Genomic DNA, 23,326 nt, shown 5'->3' with positions numbered 1-23,326 from the left:
ACAAACAGAGTATAATGAGAGGTTTTTCCAAAAATGTCCCTACAGTAAGAATCAAAAGGTCACAGCGAAAATGAGGAAGTTATCATCATAATAACAAGTATAATTGGCAGCGTCTGGGATCTCTCAGCACTTCTTTATCTGTCCATCTGTGTGTCTCTCTCATCTCTCTGTTTTTGTTTGTTCCTGTTATGTCTGATGCTTCGTACACACTCCCTGCACCAGTCTGCCAGTTTGTGACACAGTTCATTCATTTGTGATTAAATATTGCCGCCCCTCCAATTACTCAAGAAGAGAAGTTTTAATCATTGATGAAGATAATCGTCAGCTGCGGCCTTATTATATCGAGAAATAACACATATTTGCAGCTTCTAAAATGAGAGGATGCTTTCTCTTTTCTTTCATTGTCAATTTTAATTTATTTGTATTTTGGACTATTTGTGGGACAAAGCAAGCAATTTAAGAGGCAAAATATTTTTCATGCATTTGTCAATTTTGAGATTTTGGGCTGTTTGATGTCATGCCTTCCTTCAGACAAGTGGAAAAAAACATCCAAAACACAAAGTGAGGTGTTTATTTTACTTTGTCTATTTGCAACTGTAGAGTTCTTCTAAATTCACCAAAAGTAAGCATTAGATAACACCTTATTTGCATTATTAAACATAATATTTTAGAAAACTTGAAATACAAATTCATTAGTGTAAGTAATCAGCTAAGGAAGTGTCATGGTGATACCTATTAGCTCATTTTATTTTTACCCTTTTCACATCTTGCAAAATGTATTTTCCAACACATAAAGGATGTTTTCTCATAAATACTTTTTTAATACTCCGAGCCAGAAATCTCCACTTCAGCAGCACTTACATCCACCAAACTTTCCAGTTTCATTCTGAAAGTTTTTGCAGAGGGGGTTTCTTCATATATCATTCATAGCCTGATTTTCTGGAACATTTTATTCCTAAAAACATGGCAAAAGTGGATTTTTTTTTTATGGCTGTTGAAAGTATCATCTGATTTATGGAGTGATAATAAAACCAATATTCCCTGTGTGAAAACCTTTGACTCGAACATATCAAGAAAATGAAGCAAGGATTTTCACCTGGCTTTATCCAATGTCCAGAGTTATGTTATGGTACTTAATGCAATTAGCATCTATTCGATCAGACAACACCTCATTTATATATTTTAACATAATATTTTTAAAAAAACTTGCAACTATGCAATCGACTAGGGAAGTTTCATGATGATATATATTAGTTTTAACCCTGTCCCATGTAGTGTCTCCCCTTAAGGGTGTCACCTTTTGCTCTGGGACATTAGACTAAAATAAGATTGTAGATTGTAATATTATCATTTTATAGACACCGGTGCAACAAAATTGGGAGTGCCACAATTGAAGGTGCATTAGGGATAAACGGATAAAAACAAGAATAAAGTGATAAAACAAAAATAAGAACAAGTATGGCTGATGCAGTAATAAATAAATACATGAAAAAAATAAGAAGGATAAGGCAGAAAGTATTACACGTATCGAATAATATTGTTAGTGTTAATTGATGACTTGACCACTAATCTACAGACTAATTAGTTACTCCATATGTGATGTACAAGGTATTAAAGGCATCCTCACCCTCTCAGGTTGATGCATACACACAGATGTAACAGCACAGAAGTGTTAGACGAGACTTGAGTCAAATCTTCACGATCCCATTCAGTCTGTCTCAGAATGATGACATGAAAAGATGACGAGATGATTTATGCTTGGCTCTCATGTACATTTTGTAGGACAAAACGGATGTATAGATTAACTTCATTCCAAAAACAAAAAAAACGTCACTTGGCTTATTCTAACTGTTTCCCCGCGTGTCCCTCGTGGGTCGTACAGTGAAACGTGGTTGGAACTAGCCTTAATTTAATTCCACAGAGTGTTAAGTGCTAAATATTCTCGCCAAGTGGATTTCTTTGAAAGGACTGTTAGCCTTCCAGCAGTGAAATAATTGGACTGTCATTGCATTACTGGGGTTTTTCCCAACCATCACAGACTGGTGCAATTCTGCGAGGACTTAGCCGATTGCCACTGTGTTTTAAAAAGCTTCCTCATTGAAGGCCCCCTTTAATGTCTAGTACCAATTGGCCTCTCTTTGGCTCTCTCTAGCTCTATTTCTGTCTCTCTATCTCACTTATCTCTCCCTCTGTGTGTGTCTGCCTCTGTTTTTTTTCTGCTCTTCTGTGCCAGTGCTCAGTAAGTTCATACAACTGCTTTCATGCCTGGAGATCTGAGAAATAAACACAAATGTTGGCCTGGCTCACGGACACGGTGCAGAGTGAATAATGATAAAATTTTTGGGGGCCGAGTTGCTGCTGAGGCAATACATTAACCAGGCTCCTTACTGCACAGTGGTGGGACGTCAACAAGGCCGAACCCATGACGACACAATGAAACTCAGGCAAAAAAAAAACCTTTTAGCACAAGTACATCTAAGAACTCAGTCTATTCTTGCATCTAGAGTACAAAACATGTCAGATATGTGCAGTTCTATGTACTGTAACTGTCAGCACAGTACGATCCGCGTGAAGCCTAATCCTCTGGGAGTGAAACTAGTAGTTGTGCACACACAGCTTCAGATTCCTGAAAAGGCTCTGAAAAGCAGCATCTGATGTGATGTGCACACACTTAAGTTGTGCATTCAGGAGTTTTTAGGGAAGATTTTCGAAAAAATAACTCCAATCCTCTGCGCTGCCAAGCCTGATATGTGCTTCGCTCCCCATGGTGTCATTAGCTGAGTAAAATACTGCAGAATGTACATTCCCCAAGGCTCACCCTTGACCGATTTAACATCTCATCCCTTTCTTTTTTCTGTTTCAGAGGAAATCAAAGAGGAATCAGAAAAATTAAGGTAAGCAATTGATTAATTACATACCACAAAAAGGCACAGTGGGTCATTTAATTGTGTCTCTTTCTGTGTGTTCAGTCACTGTAAAATTCATGGCTCAACTGCAAGCCTCTCTGTTGTTTTCTCCTGTGTTCAGACTAGTGAAGGGGATTAGAACAGTGTGTGTGTGTGTGTGTGTGTGTGTGTGTGTGTGTGTGTGTTGCCTCTAGTGTGTGTTTGTTTGTGTCTCTCTGCCTGGCCTGTTCCCAACAGCCCCTTGCCTTCTCATTAATGGCTTTCTTCACGAACCCCTGCCTAATGCTGAACTTGTTTTTGACAGTGTGTGTGTTTGTGTGTGTGTGTATGGGCTGCCAAATAACATGGGCTTGGAATGAAACGTAGCATGAGTGCCACCTCTCCTCTTCCCCATCCTTTCCTCCCCCTGCTGTTTTAACAGTTTCCTCTCTCACACACACACACACACACACACACACACACACACACACACACACAGTGTCCCTCCCTCCACATTCACTGCCCATTATCTCTCTCCAGCTTTTTTATTCTCTCCAAATTAGCATTACCAGTAACCAACTTCCATCCAGATTTTACCCTTAAGCTTAGGACTGCGAGATCAAAGATAGATAGATGTGGTAGCTGTGTGCAGCCACACCCAGCTCCCACAAACGGCTGCTGCTGCTTTTGGATTCATCTCAGGCACTTTACAACTCTCACCTATTTTTCATGTTATATAGATGCAATAGTCTCACAGTGCTACTCGGGAATACAGATGTACTTTTTGCGTGAGCCTGCAGTCTTATTTAAATATTTTCTCTTTGTTCATTCATTCTGTAGCACAGTCGCATACAAGCCCAGATTTATCAAGGACATCTTTAAAATCTCAACAGTAGGGATGTCAAGTATTTATCACAGTTTGTTTAATTTATATTACTCTAGAAACAAACATCTTAGTATCAAAATCATTTGTATAGTATTTTAAAAAAGTCCAGATAGCAGTTAGCACTGAGCAATACTGGCAATTTAAGTACTTTGATATTTTAACACTATTGATATAGAGAAAGAGGCAATTACTATTGGTGATGCATACATAAATATGCAATTCTGATTCCCCTAGGTGAATTTGGTTGGTTGGTTACTGCTGTTATTGGCAGAGATTTGGAAAATGTTGCCACCAAGGTAGAAGAGCACTCACAGTTATTGTATCATCATAGTTTGATTGCTGGCCATAGGCATTGTTGGACTGAAGCTTCGAATTTCCCATAAGCCCATGAAATTTGTTCATCAATTTCATCATCAGTGTGAGATGAATTGTAATACTGCTGCAATCTTTCCAACATGAAAGAGTCTAAGCTACCTAAAAGTTTCTATTTTGCTTTTATTTTGTAGCTAAATCTGTGGCAACCACTGTCATTGCTTAAGGAAATGCCTCAAAATAAACTGTTAAGTGAATGTAATGACCAAACAAAAAGGATTTACTGTAGAAAATCAATCACTTAACCATAACAACACCTGTTTTTTTGGAGCCAGAAGGGACTCTATTTGGAGGAGACGCTAGAGTTGGGGAGGAATGTTACGTTAAAAGCTAAGTAACCAGCTAAAGCTAGCTCTAGCTAGCTACCTTTGTTAGCGAGGTGCAAAACTCAGTTGTGAATTAAATTGGGATGCTAATTTTGGCTAGCGAAATTCAGGCTTAGAAAAAAATGTACTTACCAGAAAAAAGACAGACTCCTTAGGGATCGTTTAACTACTCAATGCTTAATGCTGAACATTGTCCAGGGGACCAAAATGTCACAATTAACTTTTTTGAACTGGTCGCCATGGGCTCAGGTTGGTAGAGCGGGTTACCCTCGATCGGAGGGTTAGCCTGACCTGCCTGACCATGGCAGCCTACATGTCGAAGTATCCTTGAGCAAGATACTGAACCCCAAATTGCTCCCGATACTGCATTCATCGGTGTGAATGAATTCCCAATGGTGGCAGGTGGCACCGTTTAGGGTACCCTCTGCCACCAGTATGAATGTGTGTGTGAACGGGTGAATGAGCGCAGTCTGTAGTGTAAAGCGATTTGAGTGGTCGCAAAGCGACTAGAAAAGCTATATGTGTAGGTCCATTTACCATTTACCATGCCATGGTAGCAACTTTTCTATCAGAGGTTTGCGAAGCCTTAAAGCATACCCTGGTTTGTAAGTTTTTATTTTACTCTAAATGGGGCCATAATTTACAAAATAAACATCATGCTGTATTGAAGAAGACTTAAAACTCGCGAGACCATAAACTAATTCAGGAAAATATTAGCAGTAATTTTCTCATAGACTTCTATATGGTTTGACTTCTTTTGCAAACAGTGGCCTGGAGTTGGATCCCAGGTCATAAAATCCATCTACCAACATCTCTACAGTTCACTATTTAGCGAGTTTATCTTGTTTATTTAATCCATGCAAAAATTGGTTTCATGGGCAGTCATTTGCCAGACTTTTCCCAGCACAGTAACTTCCTGAAAGTCTTAATTGTCACCGTGAGGTTGCCAGGCAACCAGTGGAGACCCCAGGTGGTATTGATCCTCTCATCTAACTCTTGGGAGGAAAGCAAAAAAGATTTAACTATTCCTTCAACAGTTACATGACAACTGAACAAACTGTGGAAGAAGACAATGTGATTGTGTGCAGTGCTGTTGAAAACTCCAGATCAGAAGAGTAAGGGGACTTTGAGTGGAGACTTTTATCACCTCCATGGTCAAGGATGAACTGTCAAGCTCAGTCAGTATTGCTATAACCAAATACCAGACGCCGTTTAACCATGCATCATGATATTGATATTATATTGATTTATTGGCATGTAAATCTGTCTTCAACTCCATTACAAAGCATGTGCTGCTCGTTTAAATTGAAGCCCCCCACTGTGGCACCAGGGAGTCGCAGACGTAGACTTCGCTGTCTGACTAAAACCCAGTTAATGGCCATATTATATTTTATAAGCAGGCTCAGTCTGACGTCGGGCTGATTATAAGGGAGAGAGCGGGCCAGCTGACATTAAGCAGGGAGTCCAGGAATAAGCCAGAGGAGGAGAGCTCCCTGCAGACACGCAGCACAATAGCCGAGAGAGATGGAGGCCGGGTCAGGGACCATAACAGATGAGCCAGCAGAGTGAATGCTCTTTGCTGAATCACAGCTCCACTTTGATCTTTTTTGGTCCGAAAGGTTTTAAAAATGATGAAGGCTGTTAAACACTCACATTTTTCTAAAATCCTGTTTATATATCTGTTCTGTAGCCTTTTCCTCTTTCATTTGTTTACTGTTGTTTTCTGATAGCTCTTGTAATATTTTTTATTCCCTTCCTTTATTAAGCTCCTCACTTCTGTTTCTCACTATGATCCCTTCATCTTGCTCTAATTCCTCTTGAATTCATGCTACTCAAAACCTGGTTACTCTTTTGTTTCCAAATAGCTCTCCTCACAATTGTATCCCTCTTTCCCTCCTTTACAAGGCACCTCATCCTTCCTCCCTTCTTCTGTTTCTTCCTATGATAGTGCCCGGCTATGCTCTCTGAGGTCGTCCCTCTAAAAAGAGCTGAAGTCATCCTTTTTCATTGCCAAGACATAAACAATGAAACCCCTCCCTCTCTTTCTATCTCCCTCTCCCGCCCTCCCTTTCTCTGCTCTCCTCCTATTCCAGCTAGTGCAGTCTGGGTGTGGTGGCTGTGCTCGGGGATGCTGTAGACACATGGCTGCTGAAAGCAATGGTCCATATTTTATGTCTGGTTCTCTGGTCTTTAAAAATTCTGGGGGAAAAAATGCTGTATCGTTTGATTTAAGGCCAGGAGATGCTTTGTCAGCATGAAGCCTGAATAACAAACCTCTGGGATTAGCACGCCTCCCTGAGAGAGATCAAGTGAAAAATTTGAAGCAGTCGGGCACTATATTAAACTCGGTGTAATAAAGATTTTGTTACTCTGCATTTTCCCCGAGGAACAGGATGCAGTGCAAGACATTAAAGTTGTTCTGTACAGTGAAACATGCCATTCTTCACTTTGTCATGCACTGTTAGTCGTGCCTGGATGTCAAAGGGAGTGTCAGGCTGATTTTTGAACCTAGCTGCTTTTCTGGTGACTCCATTTGACAGACTGGACCGTGTGATCGCTGTGTTTATCTCACAGTCTCCGTCTCTCTTTTTTTTCTATTGTTCCTTCCTAGTCCGCCCAGTGGAGACGGTAAATCGGGTTCCAGCACTTTACCGCCAATCAAATCAAAGACCAACTTCATTGAAGCCGACAAGTACTTCTTGCCGTTTGAGCTGGCATGTCAGTCCAAATGTCCCCGCATCGTCATCACCTCGCTCGACTGTTTACAGGTCAGTGGCAGGACACGTTGGACTTCAGATCTCATGCCTACCTCGACTAAAGTCATGTTGAGAGGCCAAAAAAACACACATGAAAGTATTTTTTAATAAGGTTATAGTGCATAAAAGTGTCATGACATTCCTGATGTTTGCATATGTTTCTGGCTTGTAGAAGCTGATAGCGTACGGCCACCTGACGGGCAGCGCCCCGGACAGCACGGCCCCGGGCAAGAAGCTCATCGACAGGATCATCGAGACCATCTGTGCTTGTTTTCAAGGGCCACAGACCGATGAGGGCGTGCAACTACAGATCATTAAGGTGTGCTGTTGTCCTCCTCTTTTGAAATGTCACAGCTCATTACACAGATGCTAACTTTAGAACACTTTAAAGGGGATGTGTTGTTCAGGTTCATACTTCAGGTTTCTACAAGAAAATATGTACATGCTTTAATGTTCAACTCTGTTCACTCTGTATCTGTTTGAAATACTTCTCTTCGCATCTTTGCACCACCATTGCAGCCAGGGAATGACTGTAATGACACTTATACATAGCTACCTACCTATATATAGTGTAGTTGTGACATCACAACCATACAGAAGTCCTAATGGCTCATTTAAAGGAACAGTTTCTGAATACAGACTGTACATTTCTCCATTGATTGAGCATTTCACAGTATTTAGATGGTACCATGGCTTGCTTTATGGTCACAAAAGATCTTGAAATCCCACTTTTTACGATATGGGAACTTTAATTTACCATCACAATAACATTCATTCTCAAAAGTAGTCACCGTATCTTTGTGTCACTTTCATACAAACTCTCAATCACAACACTTTATGTAGCTTTTTAAGAAAAAAAATTGAAAAGACTAATTTTGTGTAGAAAAAGTACACTGTAATTATGTTATTAATGTGATAATCACCTGGAAGATGAGCTATAACAAGGGGATTAAAGTGTGAAGTGAAGATTATAGTGCTGTAGTTAGTAGTACAAAGTAAAGAGCATCATTATGTTTCAGTATTTGTGATCTCTATAAAGGTCAAATCAATTCATTAATAAAGTTTTTTTTTAATTTTATTTTGGCTGCTTCTATCCTCCATATATATTAAGTCACTCCTGCCATTTAACCACCTCTGGTCTTCCCCTCTTTCCTCCAGGCTCTGTTGACAGCAGTGACCTCTCAGCACATAGAAATCCACGAGGGCACCGTGCTGCAGGCCGTCCGCACGTGTTACAACATCTACCTGGCCAGCAAGAACCTCATCAACCAGACCACAGCCAAGGCCACGCTCACACAGATGCTCAACGTCATCTTTGCACGCATGGAGAATCAAGCAGTATGTCCAACCCTCTGGAAACATTCACTTATAACACATAATCCTGTTAATGTAGAAAGACACACACAAGTGAGAGAGAGGACAACTCCTCCCTTGAGCCATTGTCTGATTAAATTTGACACTAATAAAAGCCAGTAGCTGTTTATAGGATCGATTTTTTAGACTAAAAAATCCAAGCAGTTAAAAAATGCTACAATAAAGCATAAGTATGTCAACTGTTTTGGCATAGGGTCCGATGGGATTGTAATATAATGAAAGATATAGTCTGTGAGAAAGCTTTCTGCTTGATGGTTTATTCAAACCGCCTTTTCCTGATTTAATTAAAGTCTACTGTTTGCTTTGTGTCCAGAGGGACATTTTTAGGTGTTGCCTTAAAACAAAAGCTTGCTCTAATGTCATCTTTTTCTTTTTGAATGACACTTTTCCCCTCCTCACCTGCCTCCCTCCCTTCCTTTTGGACACATAGCTTACAAATCACAAGCTATCTTGGTCTCTGGCCTCCAGAAAGCGTGACCGCCAGGTAAAGCGTGCAGGACTGCCGTGACTTGCCTGATCAGAACTCTCAAACTCTTCTCTGTGTATCTGTGTGTGCGCTTCTTTATCCTCATCCATTCATGCACCCATCCGTTCTCTTCCTTTGCTCCTACACTGCACAGGAGCAGGTATGCTGTGTACTTCTTCTCCACCATATGCTTGCCGTGGCTTTTTGTTGACTTGCCTACAAATCATCTTGCTTTCCTGCACCAATTTACATTTGAGTTCACCTCCACACCTGAGCGTGGTAAATGTTTTATCGCAGGTCAGCTGCGCCTGTCTCGCTCCTGACAGCTTTCTGTTAGGTTTTGTTGGTCCAAAGGGCTATTACAGTTCTTGTAGAACAATGAGCGACTGGTGTTGAGTCAGATGCAGACGGAAAAATATAAAGAAGCAGTCAGGGGTGGAGAAAGAGAGACAAGGCAGACTTTGAGGCAGAGGCCTATTGTTGTGTTGTCACTGCCTGTGTGGTGTTGTGCTGCTGCACGGGGAGATCCACTCTCTCTGTTTGTGTAGATGTATCCTGCTCACTGCAGCTCAGCATGGTATGATCACACACACACACACAGTGTTTGTCTGGCTCACTCTCACACAGACTCAGCCTTCACTATCCGACTGAGGTGGCATTTAAATAATGAGCTTAGTTTGTTTGCGCTGCCTCGCCTGTCCCCTCCAGCCGAGGTGCGTTGTCTGGCCTTGTTACCGTTGCTCATATTCAATACTAATTGTTTCATTCAGTGTGCAGTGTCATTGAAATGAGTTGCTTACATTTAAATGTGACAATAGCAGCAGGCTCAGGGTGGCTTCTGGAAGTGTGGTTTTAAAAACAAGGCATAATGGGTTTAATAAAAGGAATTTGTGTATGAAATAAATATGAAATGCTGTTTTTTTTGTTTGCCTCGTGGGAGAAAATAACTTTTTGTGTGAAGAAACGACATAAAACAGATTGTGTTATTGAGACTTGTGGCTAGAGAGGGAGATGAGACAGACTCCTGACACCAGCAGTGTCCCTGCACTTGGCAGATTTATACTGTTAATTACAGTCATTAATTGAAAAGCTAGTCTGCTGTAGATATAAGGATCACCATCTATCACCACTGTTTGTAAATGTGTCACTCTCTTCCATCTGTAACCCATACCTCTCTTTAGTTACTGTGCTTTTTCTCTATGAGTCACTCAAGTCTATAATTTGTTTTTTTAACATTTATGCCCGACAATTCTACAAATGCACTTGGATTGAAAACGCACCATGGGCTGTTGTTAATTTAGCTTGGCTGAGAGACCTTCCACTGCTTGTAAATGTTTGCTCTTTTTTTGGAACTTGTATCGGTGTTTGCCATGAAAACAGTGAAGTGTGAAACTGTGCATATGACTACTTTCCCCCCTGAGATCAGCAGGAGATAGTTTTACTCTGCTTAAAACCAAACTTTGCCTCTGACATGAAGCAATATATCATCTAGAGCTGCAACAATTATTCGACTGAGCTATCAGTTGACCGACAGAAAAGTAATCATCGACTACACTGATAATCAATTCATCGGCAAAGAAATTTCTCATGCAAAAATGGCAAAAAAAAATAAATCAGTTTTCAACCTTCCAAATATGGAGATTTCCTGCTTTTCTCTGTCTTATATCATATGAAACTTACTAGCTCTGTATTTTGGACTGACAAAACAAGCCATTTAAAGACATCATTTTGGACTTTGAGAGGCTGGGGTGGACATTTTAACTATTTTCTGACATTCATCAAGAAAATAATTGGCAGATTAGTTGGCAATGAAAATATTTGTTAGTTGCAGCCTTACTGTTATCTTATATAACACAATATTTGCTAACTTTACGTATTCTCTTAGCCACAACCGTATGCAAATTTCTTGTGACCCACTTTCAGCTCCTGACCCACCAAGCTAAACCATAGCAACACTTTCCAGTACTCCATATCAGCAGCAGTGGTAACACATGTCAGCCATGACGCATCAGTCAGGACATGGCTGCATGAGCCATTTTCCATCAGAAATACCTTCTGCCACCAGCCGACTGAAATAGACCCAGTTCACACCAGCCAGCATGAATCGATTCCACAAAGTTTGTCTCATCGCTGTTGTAGTAGCATGTCCTACTTCTCAGTGAGTGCGTTTTCATATACATTTCCATAAGAACACACGATTAATGTATGCTGACAGCTCTAGATGTTAGACAGAATCTAAGAAGTGATGTCTTTGCTCTCTGCTTCGACATCTGGAAGTGTTGTGGCTCAGCTTTGGGCTCTTGAGCCCTCAGAGAATCTAGACAGGTTGTTCAAACTTGTAATTGCTATTATGAGTTTGTTTACACAGTCCTAACCTGTCTTTTTCTGTGTGTGCGTATGTGTGTGCTGCATGTGCCTGTTCTACGGATGCTTTTGCTGTTTCTTTGTGTGTCCGTCTGTGTGTTTTTTTTTCGTATGTGTGTGCGTGTCCCCACCCGCCTACAGCTGCAGGAAGCAAAGCAGCTGGAGAGAGAGCGGCACCGGCAGCACTCCCCGGTCACCCAGCACACAGAGCCAGACTCCCCACAGCTCCAGGCTCACATCCACCCGCCGGCCAAGGGTCTGCCCCAGGAGGCCAACGGGCCCGTCACCCCTCCAACTCCCAGCATCACCATCCCATCCACCCCGTCCACCCCCTCGACACCCGCCCCGGAGGACAGCAGCAGGTCTGTGTCTGGGGAGCAGGAGGAGCAGAGGGAGCAGGAGGAGCAGGGAGAGCATGGGCCTGTCTACGAGAGCCCAGATCCAGAAAACGGATCGGATTTCTGCGTGGCTGAAAATGAACAGACTGAGGCAGACCAAGCCACCGCAGCAGCACAGAGTAAGTACAATCTGTTTATTTTATTATACTGCGACTTTCCTTAATGCATTTTCTTTTGTCTAACAAAAGACAAAAGTACTATAATGGCTTGTATTTTTTAATTGACCCCCCACATAATAGCAATATACAGAGGCCTAATTTAACTGTACTTTTAAACTAATTAGGGCAATAAAAACATCTAGCGTTACAATGAGCACATTGAATATGTTATAAATGATAAAAGCCACAATCTGGACATTCTGTGTAGATTAATTCAAATAAATGAAAGTGGCCGTTACCAGTATTTACCGTTGCAAACATTTGATACCACATTCACCCTACAATGGCTCATTCACTGAGGGAGAGCTGGTGTAGAATATGAACAGCTGGATTAAAAATAGTCTGTCAATGAAACTGAAGCTTTATGGATGCTGGCCCAGAAAGCACTATGCTTATAGCCAGAACGAATGTGTACACTGCCCTCGTCAACAAAGAAGGTGTGTTTTCTTAAACTGTGTGTGTGTGATGTGTAGATGCAGCAGCACAGCAGCAATCAGAAGCAGGTGAGGGGGAGGATGTGGAGACCCCAAACTATGAGGAGAAAGCCCAGGAAATTGTCCAGAGCATTCTGCAGGAGGTGGTCAATACTGTTGCAGGAGGTGAGATGTGTTCAGTATGCACTGAATAGCATATACCAAATATAAAGATATAAAGGCCTAAAATAACTATGTAGGAACATTTGTATTACTAATGTTAAAGGAGTCATTTAAGTGATTCAGAAGCATGAAAGAAAGGATTAGTTGTACAATCCACTTTGCTCTTTCTCCTGCTCCTATGAGCTCCTTTTTTTTGTTTGCTCACCCTTTGTTTGCTATAGAATACAGGTTATTTGAATTTCCACTTCCCCATTAAATACCTGTGCAAATATGCACCTGTTTTTCATGACATAGAATCTTTTATGCATAACCGACCCTTCCAAATTTATAAATTCTAATTTATCCCCCCATTATTTGCACGTGCTTTCCTTTAATGCATACTGAAAATGGCAAGAGGTGCACTGTACTGAATTTCAAGCTGCACCTCGGGTGACAAATTGACTGTGCCCCTGTTTGCGAGATAACAAGCACCTCTCTGGGTGCAAAAATGTGTCTGAGAGGAGATGCAAAAAATCTCTAAACCTGGCCCTCTGCTAAGAAATAACAGCCCAAGTTCCTGGGAAGCTACACTATGATTTTAGGTCGTGTCAGCCTCAGTGAAGTTCCCATAGATGCTGACAAAAAGAAGGCAAAGCACTCTGTCTTTGTGTGCAAAAGTTAAAAGAAGCCTTTATTTTTTATGGCTGCCAAAAAAAAGGCTCATGAACTTACATACACAAAAGAATAGTGCTTTGAGTTCCTTTTTCAAATACATTTTTTCCCCTTGAGCTGCAATTTGACAAACAGGCTCTAATGGTCGGGAGGAACACAGAGCAGAAATGCACTCAACTATCCCCTTGTGACCTCAAAGTTCTTTTAGATGCAGTTTACTAATGTGCTGTGTCATTTTCTCTCTTTGTACTTGACTGAAACATCATGTTTAACTCCAGATTAAATCCCGACAGTTTAATGTTGCCTTGTGGGTCATGAACCTTGTAGCCCTGGTAGAGGATGTTTGAAGATGTATCTTTATTGAGATTAAAGATCAGTGTGTCATCCTTTAAATGTACAACACCTCCCTGCTCTATCGTCACCACAGGGCACTGCTTGGACCCCACAAACCTTTGCTCTGACACCAAGGAGTCTGGTGGCGAGGGCGAGCCGGCAGAGTCGGAGCCGGCTGAAGCGGTGACAGAGGGCACCCAGAGCTCCCTGGAGGACGAGGGCACCCTGGGTAGTGACAGCGAGCACGTCCATGCCAACGGCATCCCCGGCACGCCTATTTCCGCCAGCTTCACCCCCTCGCTGCCTGATGACAGACTGTCTGTCTCGTCCAATGACACTCAGGTAAGGACCAGAGGGTTTTTTTGTACATTTTTAACTAGCATTTTAATGTGTTTCACAATTATTTGTTATGATTGTTAGCTTCAGTTGAACCCCATTTTCAAAAATAATTATTTTTTGTTTATGATGTAACATTTTGGCAAGGCTGAATGGCTATACTGGCTGAGAGTCAGAAAAATGAGCTACTTTATTTAATCAAAATACAAAATAATGAAAAAGACTGTCAACACTTGTACTGTGAGGAATATGAAATCCAGTTTCTTCGATGAAGCTGAATACATTTCCTAGACTGCCTTATGTAATCGCCCTTCTTTTCAGCCTGCCGTCTTGGTTGATTGCACTCTCTGTGATCAAGGTTAAACAAATCTTATAGACCTGGAGGCTTTTAATCATACAGTGTTTATGTTAACCTGAGATTCATTAAAAGAAGATGTTGCTAAATGGACCCTGATTTAACTGTTTTTGTTTCTCTGTAGGAGTCAGGAGCAGCACCGGGCCAGCCGCCAGGTGCTAAATTCTCCCACATCCTTCAGAAAGATGCCTTTCTTGTCTTTCGCTCACTCTGCAAGCTGTCAATGAAACCGCTGTCAGATGGACCACCTGATCCCAAGTAAGAATTCATTTCATGCAACAATGGGATTACAGTATTATTTGCTTGCTCATTTTTGTTCAAATTGTAGAGCTTTCCATGTGTTGATTTTAAAACTGTAGATTGTGTCAACCAAGTTGAAATAAAATACTGATTAAAACAATATTTTCATTGAAAGAATATATCCACATATTAAGGTAGCTGTAAATATAAGTATAAGTATGCAAGCACACATATTTTACTAGGTACCTAAAAGTGAAGACATCACCCAACAGTTTTAAAATAATGATTAGTTAGTTAAAAGGAATGTCAATGGATAAACAGTTGAAATATTTAGCTTAAGTAATAGATAAACAGTTTATATCAGTAGCTAATGGATATGTGGTTGAAATTGTTCACATTAGTTGGCTTAAGTAATGGATAAACAGTTGAACAGCTAAAAGTTATGGCAAAAATGTTAAAATTGTTATCTAAAAGTAGCTGTCTTAAGTAATGGATAGACAGTTTAAAAAACCTCAAAGTTAGCTAAAAGTAATGACAAAAACTGTTCAAATTCTTAGCTGAAGATAACTGACAAAGTTAAAAATAGGTAATTTAGGTAATGGATAAACAGTTAAAATCTGCAGCTAAAAGTAATGGATACATGGTTGACATAGTTAAAGTATTGTGCTTAAGTAATGGATACATTTTTGAAATAGCTCAAAGTTAGCTAAAAGTAATGGAATAATGGATTAACAGTTGAAATAGTTAGCTAAAAGTAACGGACAAACAATTAAAAATAGGTAGCTTCGGTAATGGATAAAAAGTTAATATAGTTAGCAAAAAATAATAGATGTTAAGTTGTTGGCTTAGGTAATGGATTAACAGTTGAAATAGTTAGCTAAAAGTAATGAACAAACTGTTAAAAAATAAGTTGCCTAGGTAATGGATAAAAAGTTTATATCGTAGTTAAGTAATGAGTAGGCTACACATAGTGAATGTTAGCTGAAGTAGTTGGCTTAAGTTATAGATAAGCAGTTGAAATAGCTAAACATTAGCTGAAAAGTAATGAAAAAACTGTTAAAATGCTTATAGTAAGCTAAAAAAAAAAAGGATTAAAAGTTCAAATAGGGAGCTAAACAAAATGGGCAAATGGTTAAAAATTGGTAGCTTAGGTAATGGATAAACAGTTGATATCGTTAGCTAAAAGTATGAACAGTGAGCCAATAGATGAATGGTTGAAGCATTAAGCTTTTGTCCAAGTAGTAGTAGTACGCTTGCTGACTAAACCAACCTACATATTGACATTCATATGCAAAAAATTATAATATCCAGTTTTATATAATGAATAGTGGAACCACTGCTTTAACACAGTGGAATTATTATGATAAGAAGGTGTAGAAACAGGCTTAGTCACTGATTTAGTAATAACTACTGTCACAAGCTTTGCTATTTGTCATATAGATATTTTCCAGCTTTTGCTCCTAACCACACTGATCGTTGAAGGTCACGTTCTAATCTGAAAATGTCATCATTTGTTAAATGGCTGATAAATTGTGTGATTAGTAATACGTTAGTTAGTCAAGCTCCTGTGAACCACCTCCCTCATATTGCCTCCGTTATTATTTCATGTGAAGGTGTTGGGTGTAAGAATAGATATGAGTCATGGTTTGAATGAGGATGCTCCAGTGATTACGGGTTGTGATAAATGGTGATAAAGGAGACAATGAGGCATCACTCAGCATTCTCTGAATCACTTCCTGGTTCTATGAATCCCTTTTTAACTGTTTCCCTTTTTCAAAGCATCACAAAGGGGAAAATAATCACATTTTGCTATCTTTCATTATTATTTCTGACCGTGCTCTGGTTTGCTAAAATAGAGGCATCTGATTGGCTCGTCCTGATAGCAGTAGCTTTTATGAAACAGGATTTCCTGCATCTGGTTTCTGTGTATAACTCAATTCACACAGTGTCTGTAGGGTGACTTTGATATTTGTTTATTTATTTTTTCCTTTATCTCACATTTAGAGCCTTGAATTTGTGTGTGTGTGTGTGTGTGTGTGTGTGTGATGAAGGCCATGTCAACTACCTCAGCACTGATGTACCGTGTCACTGCCAGACAGCAAACCTTTTACCCTTCTAATAAGGCTGCTCTGCCTGATGTTTCACTATCTGTCACACAAACACATACACACGGGATAGATGCAGTTGTTTTTCAAGTTTTTAAGTAGGAACTTTCAGTGGCGTTCCATTGTAGTTTTTCTAGTAGGAGGTTGGAAAATTTCAAGTTCCAAGTTGTCTGGAACGCAGCATTTGCAACAAACTCAGTATCAGCCCCACTCATCTTTCAAATTGTAGATAATGTAGACTTACAATTAGGATTTTTATTCTGTTGTCCATACTTGGCAATATCCATAGAGTATTTTACTTTAAACCGTTAAACATGTCAAATATTAACAAAAAATATGTTTTTCCTCTTGCGTTATTCTTGCTCTGCAGACAGTTCCCAATAAGAATGCATGGGTAGGTTTGACAGAAGTAGGGGGAAAAAAAGTCCATATTTTTGGGCACTTGCAGAAGCAGTAGAGACACATTTTTGTTTTGCCACATAAATCCTACTTTGTCTGCTCGCCAGAGATGGAAGACATTGCAGGGAAGCAGCCAATCTCAGCATATAAAGTAGCTGAAAGTATGCTTTTTGAGCTTCAGTTTTCCTGTCCTGCTGCTGCAGAAAAACAGTTCAGACAAGCTGAGGCTCTACACGCGGAGGAGCTTTGATTTAGTTGCCCTTGCATTTCTTTGATGCTTGCTAAAGATTTTCACTCTCAGATGGAGTATGATGTGGTCTCAGTGTGCATTACGCTGCTGTTTCTTTGAGGTGCAACTTTTCTTGAAGGAAAGCTAATTTGCCCATAAGTACTTTGTTTTAGCGAGACTTCTTTGTTTTTTCCCGCTGAATATATTGTACGTTTGAGATGTTAATGCTCATCCGATTGGACAATATGTTCTCAGAGACTTGAGCAGATGGCTGGAAAAAATCCCTCAAGTTGTTTTATGTAGAAGCCAGCTTCATTCCCAAAGGGTGAGGGTACACCATACAGTAAAGATACAGACATGGACCTGCACAAAAATACACACTGTTAGTCTTTTTACACTGCATTTTAATATCATCAATATATTATTATCTCCTTCTCTATTGAAATATTCAGCCTGACCTCATGATAATACCAGTACTGTGTCTAGTACTTATTTTACCCTGACTTTACACAAATATAACCATGAAACACTGCTTAAACTTCCTCCTCTTCTCTCCTGTCCCACCTCAGGTCCCATGAACTGCGATCGAAGGTCTTGTCCCTCCAGCTGCTGCTGTCCATCCTGCAGAACGCCGGGCCCATCTTCAAGACTAATGAGATGTTCATCAACGCCATCAAGCAGTACCTGTGTGTGGCGCTGTCCAAGAACGGCGTCTCTTCCGTGCCTGAGGTCTTCGAGCTCTCACTCTCCATTTTCCTCACTCTGCTCTCCCACTTCAAGACGCACCTCAAGATGCAAATCGAGGTAACATATTTGCCACAGCATCATGTGCTCATTGAGAAAATTTCAGGTATTATTGTCAGTTTCTTAGACCGAAAGTGTAAAAGTAATGACAGCAATTTTCTGGTGTCGAAAATAACAATTTCTCTGCCGACAGCTTGAGTAGACCTTAATGCGATGCCCACGAGACACATCATTTTTCAGGGTTATTAAGGCCTAACATTTTTCAAAAACTTCTAACCTACTACAGACTATGACTCAACACTTTCTGCAGCTGCTTATCAGTAATCGGATATTCCTCACAGGAAAGCTTTTAAGGTGATATGGTGAAGGCCGTACATACACACAACCAAAGCACACTCACACACAAACAGCTGTTACCTGCAGCTCTCATTCTTCCACAACGTGCTCTTCGTGTGTTGAGTTTTTTTTACATTTTTCTCAGCTCTATTTTGATTCATCGATGCAGGAAAGACCTGACGAACCAGTTGGATAATTACAGCAGATATATTTATATATCCACCCACCGCTTCTTGATAGGAAGCAAGACTTTCACACCTTCTCTGGTGCTGGCAGTCTTTCCAGGAAATAAATGACTTAAGTGGAAAAATAGCAGCATTTTTTTTCGTAACAGATTACAGTTACAAACATAAAATTGTTGTCATTGTCATTTAAATACAAGCTCCTATCTATGTGATTTAGTTGTTCTTTTCAGAGTCTTTCCCTGCAGCATGCTCTGATACTGACAGTCTGACTCTATTTGTCAATGCTGCAGGTAGCTGACACAAATGATGTATGGGAGATTTGTTTTCTCACTGAGAACTGAAACAATCTTCCACCTTGGTGCAATTGAGAGTTGCACTATGACCTCCTTTCTGCTGCTCACAGTTTATTTTTCTATTTGAGTCGGTTTAAAGTGTCCGATGCATGACCACCTGCTGCATTTGTTGTGTTTAGACTGAAGGTGAATATAGTGTTATCCATGCAGGCAGTTGATGGTGTTTGACTCTGTCCACAGGTGTTCTTCAAAGAGATTTTCCTGTACATTCTTGAGACGTCCACAAGCTCTTATGACCACAAGTGGATGGTTATCCAAACCCTCACTAGAATATGCGCAGGTTTGTTTACACTTTATCCCATTTTAACATTGATTTCTTTATATATTGTGATAATGAGAATGTAATAGATGCTTAAAAGAGAAGAGTTTGGTACACATAAACCTCAATTATCACAAAATATGTGCCAGCTTAATCTGTTTAATCACATCATAAAAAAAAGAAAATAATTTCAAGGTACCATATGGTAAGAAATTACATTTTTATGTGCGCTTAATTGATTATAAAACACGTCTAGGTGGTATATAAATACTAAAAAAGCACTGAAATTCTTAGTCCATGGAGAAATGCACATATCCTGTATTCAGAAAACACAAAATACAAGTATGAAACTGAAAATAATTATAAAATGCCCCCTTTAATGATTAAAAATAACCTATAATTATAGTTGCTTCTGTCTGACTATATAAAATCTGTGTACACAGTCTGTATTTGTTCAATAGATTCTCACTGACAAACTCCATCTGTGTCCCTCAGATGCCCAGAGTGTGGTGGACATCTACGTGAACTATGATTGTGACTTGAATGCTGCTAACATATTTGAGCGGTTGGTCAATGACCTCTCAAAAATTGCACAGGGGCGCGGAGGACACGAGCTCGGCACAACACCCCTGCAGGTGATTCTCTTCTCTTATTAATGTGTTTTGCTTTTGTTGGTATTACTCTTCTTGAATGTGTTATTAATAATACATTTTACTTTGTATCCCTTTCTAGGAGCTGACCCTGAGAAAGAAAGGCCTTGAATGTCTAGTGTCCATCCTGAAATGTATGGTAGAATGGAGTAAAGACCAATATGTGAACCCTAACTCCCAGACCAGCCTTGGTAAGAATACCAGAACATAAATGTCATTTATAAAACTAACTTTCTGGGAGCAATTAAACCTGAAGTGATTATAATAGAGAAGAAAATTACCTTTCTGTTTGTTCTGATTCTACATAGTTACTAAATATTCAGTATTTACACTCATAAGTGGCGGAATTCATGTTTGTAAGTTAGTCTAGGTGAATTAAACACATGTAGAGTTATCTCTTACTGCTGTATTACCAACCCCATTGTTATTATTGAAGGATGAATTAAACTCCAAGGGGAAGTCTTTAGTAAGACTTGAAGAGGGTTTACGCAGTGATGCATATCGCTGTATTCCATCTTATTGTATCAAGGCCAGAAGTGCTTTGAATTTAACAGCTTAACTACAGATGGATGGTAAGGCCTGGAATTGTTTGTGTGCCTGCAATATTACGCTTTGTTGGCTTTGCCCATAAAAACCCAGATTGTTGTTTTTCCTCAAAAGTCTGTGGAGAATTGAACTTGCGTTGTGGAAAGTGTGTGTCACAGTGAAGACTGCCAAGGTTATAACTAGACTTTCCCCTGATCAGCCAGGTTTTTGGCTGCAGTTCATCATTGAGGTTAACTGGGGTTCGTGATAAAGCTCACATCCATCAGCTCGGCTGCAATCAGTTGTAGGATTGACAGTTGGCATTCATCAGGAAAGCTACCGCTCTTTGGAGGGAAGCGAGCATTCATCAGCTCGGCTCCAGTGAGAGGAGGCAGTGAGATAATGCCCATAGGCCTGGCAGACAGGCTAATCCAAAAGGTTTAGACTAAAACAGAGCCGTACCTGAAGTCGAGCCGCGGTGAAACGCCCCGTCTACGACATACAGAGCATATCCGGTGTGTGAGACTGGCCTCTGGGTCCTCTGCACACCTGAGGATTTCTGTTGTTTTCCAAAGGAGGAGCTGAAACATGGAGCAAATGCAACTTTGTGCAAGTGGCTGAAAAAGATATCCCACAAGCCTGTAGAACTACACACAGGCTAGCCTCGGGCTAAGCTGTCAAGACTAACCAGTAGAGGCAGCTGTTTTCACCCCGCAGGGATGTTGTCTTGCCAAAACTTATGACAAGTCATTAGTAATCTACAGCAGGAGCTCATGGGTCGAAATTTTAATTTTGAGTGTTAAATCCCCCCCCTGGCTGTTGGGGAATTCAGGTGGACTACTTTCTTCCTCATTACAATCAAAAAGTGCAATATTTGTGTGATGCACTCCAGCATTATAGGACAATATAATACATTCAATCTTTGAATTGTCCCTTCTTGTGTCATTTTTTCCCCTTTTTGTATGTCTTCAAAGCAAGAGCAGGTAATAGTAGAACAGTACAGAGTGTTTGCTAGATCGTGTTGCTGTGATGGGAATCATTGTGTTTTTAGCTCTAGATGTAGAATTATTACTAGTCTTGCCTTACATAACCTGTGTTGTTTGTAGGGTTTTACTTTACCCACTTACGTCCTATAGACCATGTATGGATTAATTAAACTAACGCTAGAATAACTTTTTCTGAACTTGGAGGGTGAAAACGCTGCTTGTTAATCTCATGAATAAGTTCTAAAGTATTTCCCCAGTCTTACACTTTCAGTTCCCCTCCTCCCTCTGTGTCCCTTTACCTTTTTCTCTCTAAGATGTAAGCCTAAGAATGGGGAGCACACTGCCAGCTCACATTACTGTGACACTGTCCTGAATGTTTTAAAGAGTTTCCGATGGGTAATCAGACGCCTGGGCCTTGCACAGGGTTACAGGGCGGACCCGCTCCAGCAGCAGCAGATCCCTTCGCTCGTCTCAGAAGGCTTAAAAAAAGCCCTCCTCTCTTGGCCTCTAAATTCTGGCTGCTTCCTCTTTCACTGCCTGGAGCTTTTTAGATAACCCACCTTTTATAATATCCTCCCCTCATACCCTGCCCTGCACCTGCTCTGTGTGAGTAAGTGTGTGTTTCTGGACTTCGTTAGCCTGTGGTTGTGTGTGCATGTGAGTAACACCAGTGTGCATACCTTCCCTGCCAACAACAATCATTAAGAAGGCCTCAGGGTCATTTTGTTCTCTGTGTTGCAGTTTCCCCTTTCAATTACTGAAGTCTCTTTCCCGCAGTACCAGCGTTAAGTTAGCTTATTTTTTAAGCCTCCAGGCTGTGCTTGTGCCAGCGAAATAGTTTCAATTAAAAACTCTCACCTTTTTCATGGTTTCAGGGGGTTGCTTCTTACAGTAACAATAGAAATACTTTATTTATTTCCAGTCGCCTATCATCCCTTCTGGGTTATCTTATCTGGTGTTTTTTGCCCCTCAGGCCAAGAGAAACCTTCGGAACAGGAGAGCACAGAGACCAAGGCCCCAGAGACCATAAACCGCTATGGGAGCATTAACTCTCTGGACTCCACAGCCTCGTCTGGTATCGGCAGCTACAGCACCCAGATGTCAGGTACCGACAACCCCGAGCAGTTTGAGGTCCTCAAACAGCAAAAGGAGATCATCGAGCAAGGCATTGACCTGTAAGTTTCACCACACATCAGTACATTTATCATTTTATCCTGTTGCTACTGTACTTGGCTACAGTATGTTTTGTTTCTCTGGATTCCACACAGGTTCAACAAGAAACCAAAGAGAGGAATCCAGTACCTTCAAGAGCAAGGCATGCTGGGTACAACCCCGGAGGATCTTGCTCAGTTCTTGCACCAGGAAGAGAGGCTTGATTCGGTAACAAATCACCCCGTTTTCATTCGGTTAAATAAAACCATAAAACCTTCCAATCGTGCGTTCCCGGTGGCACATTTGGTAGAGCACATAGCAGAGGCCCAGTCCTCATAAGCAGGCGGTCCGGGTTCGAGCCCTTTCCTGCATGTCGTCCCCTTCCCCTTTCACTCTAAATATCTCTACTGTCAATAAAGCTACAAAATGCCCAAAAATATATTTAAAAAAAACCAAAAACCTTCCAATCATAGACATGACCAGCACTAACTACACAACTGATCTCAGACGAGGTCTACTGATTCTAAGGCAAGGCAAGTTTATTTGTATAGCACCTTTCAACAACAGGGCAATTCAAAGTGCTTTACACAAAACATTAACAGCATTTAAAAGAGACGTATAAAATTACATTCAAATATAAAAAAATTAAGATTGAAAACAAGCAGAAAAAATATGTAGGAAAAAAATACAAAAGTCCATTAAAATATAAAATGTTTTAGTTGAAAGCGAGCTGATTTAAAAAAAATAATAATAATTTCAAAGGAATAAAAGTTACAGTGCAGCAAATGCAGTGGCAAACAGAGAAGTCTTTAGTCTTGATTTAAAAGAGTTGAGAGTTGCAGCAGACCTGCAGGTTTCTGGTAATTTTTTCCAGATATGTGGTATAAGAGTATTCTACTTGGAGAAA

The 23,326-nt window shown here is 40.4% G+C and overlaps 1 protein-coding gene across 2 annotated transcripts in view; it reads left to right on the top strand.

Annotated features, from left to right (window-relative positions):
* arfgef1 (ADP-ribosylation factor guanine nucleotide-exchange factor 1 (brefeldin A-inhibited)) overlaps window positions 1–23,326 on the top strand; it is a 61,003-nt gene that overhangs the window by 20,008 nt on the left and 17,669 nt on the right. The window contains exons 2-16 of one of the 2 annotated variants that reach the window (XM_059326703.1): window positions 2,864–2,894; window positions 7,081–7,237; window positions 7,398–7,544; window positions 8,384–8,563; window positions 9,030–9,083; window positions 11,571–11,946; window positions 12,459–12,584; window positions 13,660–13,907; window positions 14,381–14,514; window positions 17,799–18,033; window positions 19,028–19,127; window positions 19,602–19,741; window positions 19,839–19,947; window positions 22,241–22,442; window positions 22,536–22,647. In XM_059326703.1, the coding sequence (XP_059182686.1) occupies window positions 2,864–2,894; window positions 7,081–7,237; window positions 7,398–7,544; window positions 8,384–8,563; window positions 9,030–9,083; window positions 11,571–11,946; window positions 12,459–12,584; window positions 13,660–13,907; window positions 14,381–14,514; window positions 17,799–18,033; window positions 19,028–19,127; window positions 19,602–19,741; window positions 19,839–19,947; window positions 22,241–22,442; window positions 22,536–22,647 (2,351 nt within the window). The remainder of the gene's footprint in view (window positions 1–2,863; window positions 2,895–7,080; window positions 7,238–7,397; window positions 7,545–8,383; window positions 8,564–9,029; window positions 9,084–11,570; window positions 11,947–12,458; window positions 12,585–13,659; window positions 13,908–14,380; window positions 14,515–17,798; window positions 18,034–19,027; window positions 19,128–19,601; window positions 19,742–19,838; window positions 19,948–22,240; window positions 22,443–22,535; window positions 22,648–23,326) is intronic. The other variant, XM_059326704.1, reaches the window with a different exon arrangement.

This window comes from Centropristis striata, chromosome 23 (assembly GCF_030273125.1).
Source record: "Centropristis striata isolate RG_2023a ecotype Rhode Island chromosome 23, C.striata_1.0, whole genome shotgun sequence".
In the NCBI taxonomy this organism is placed as follows: domain Eukaryota; kingdom Metazoa; phylum Chordata; class Actinopteri; order Perciformes; family Serranidae; genus Centropristis; species Centropristis striata.
The sequence above is the reverse complement of the archived record's forward strand: the minus strand, read 5'-3'. Positions and strand labels throughout refer to the sequence as shown.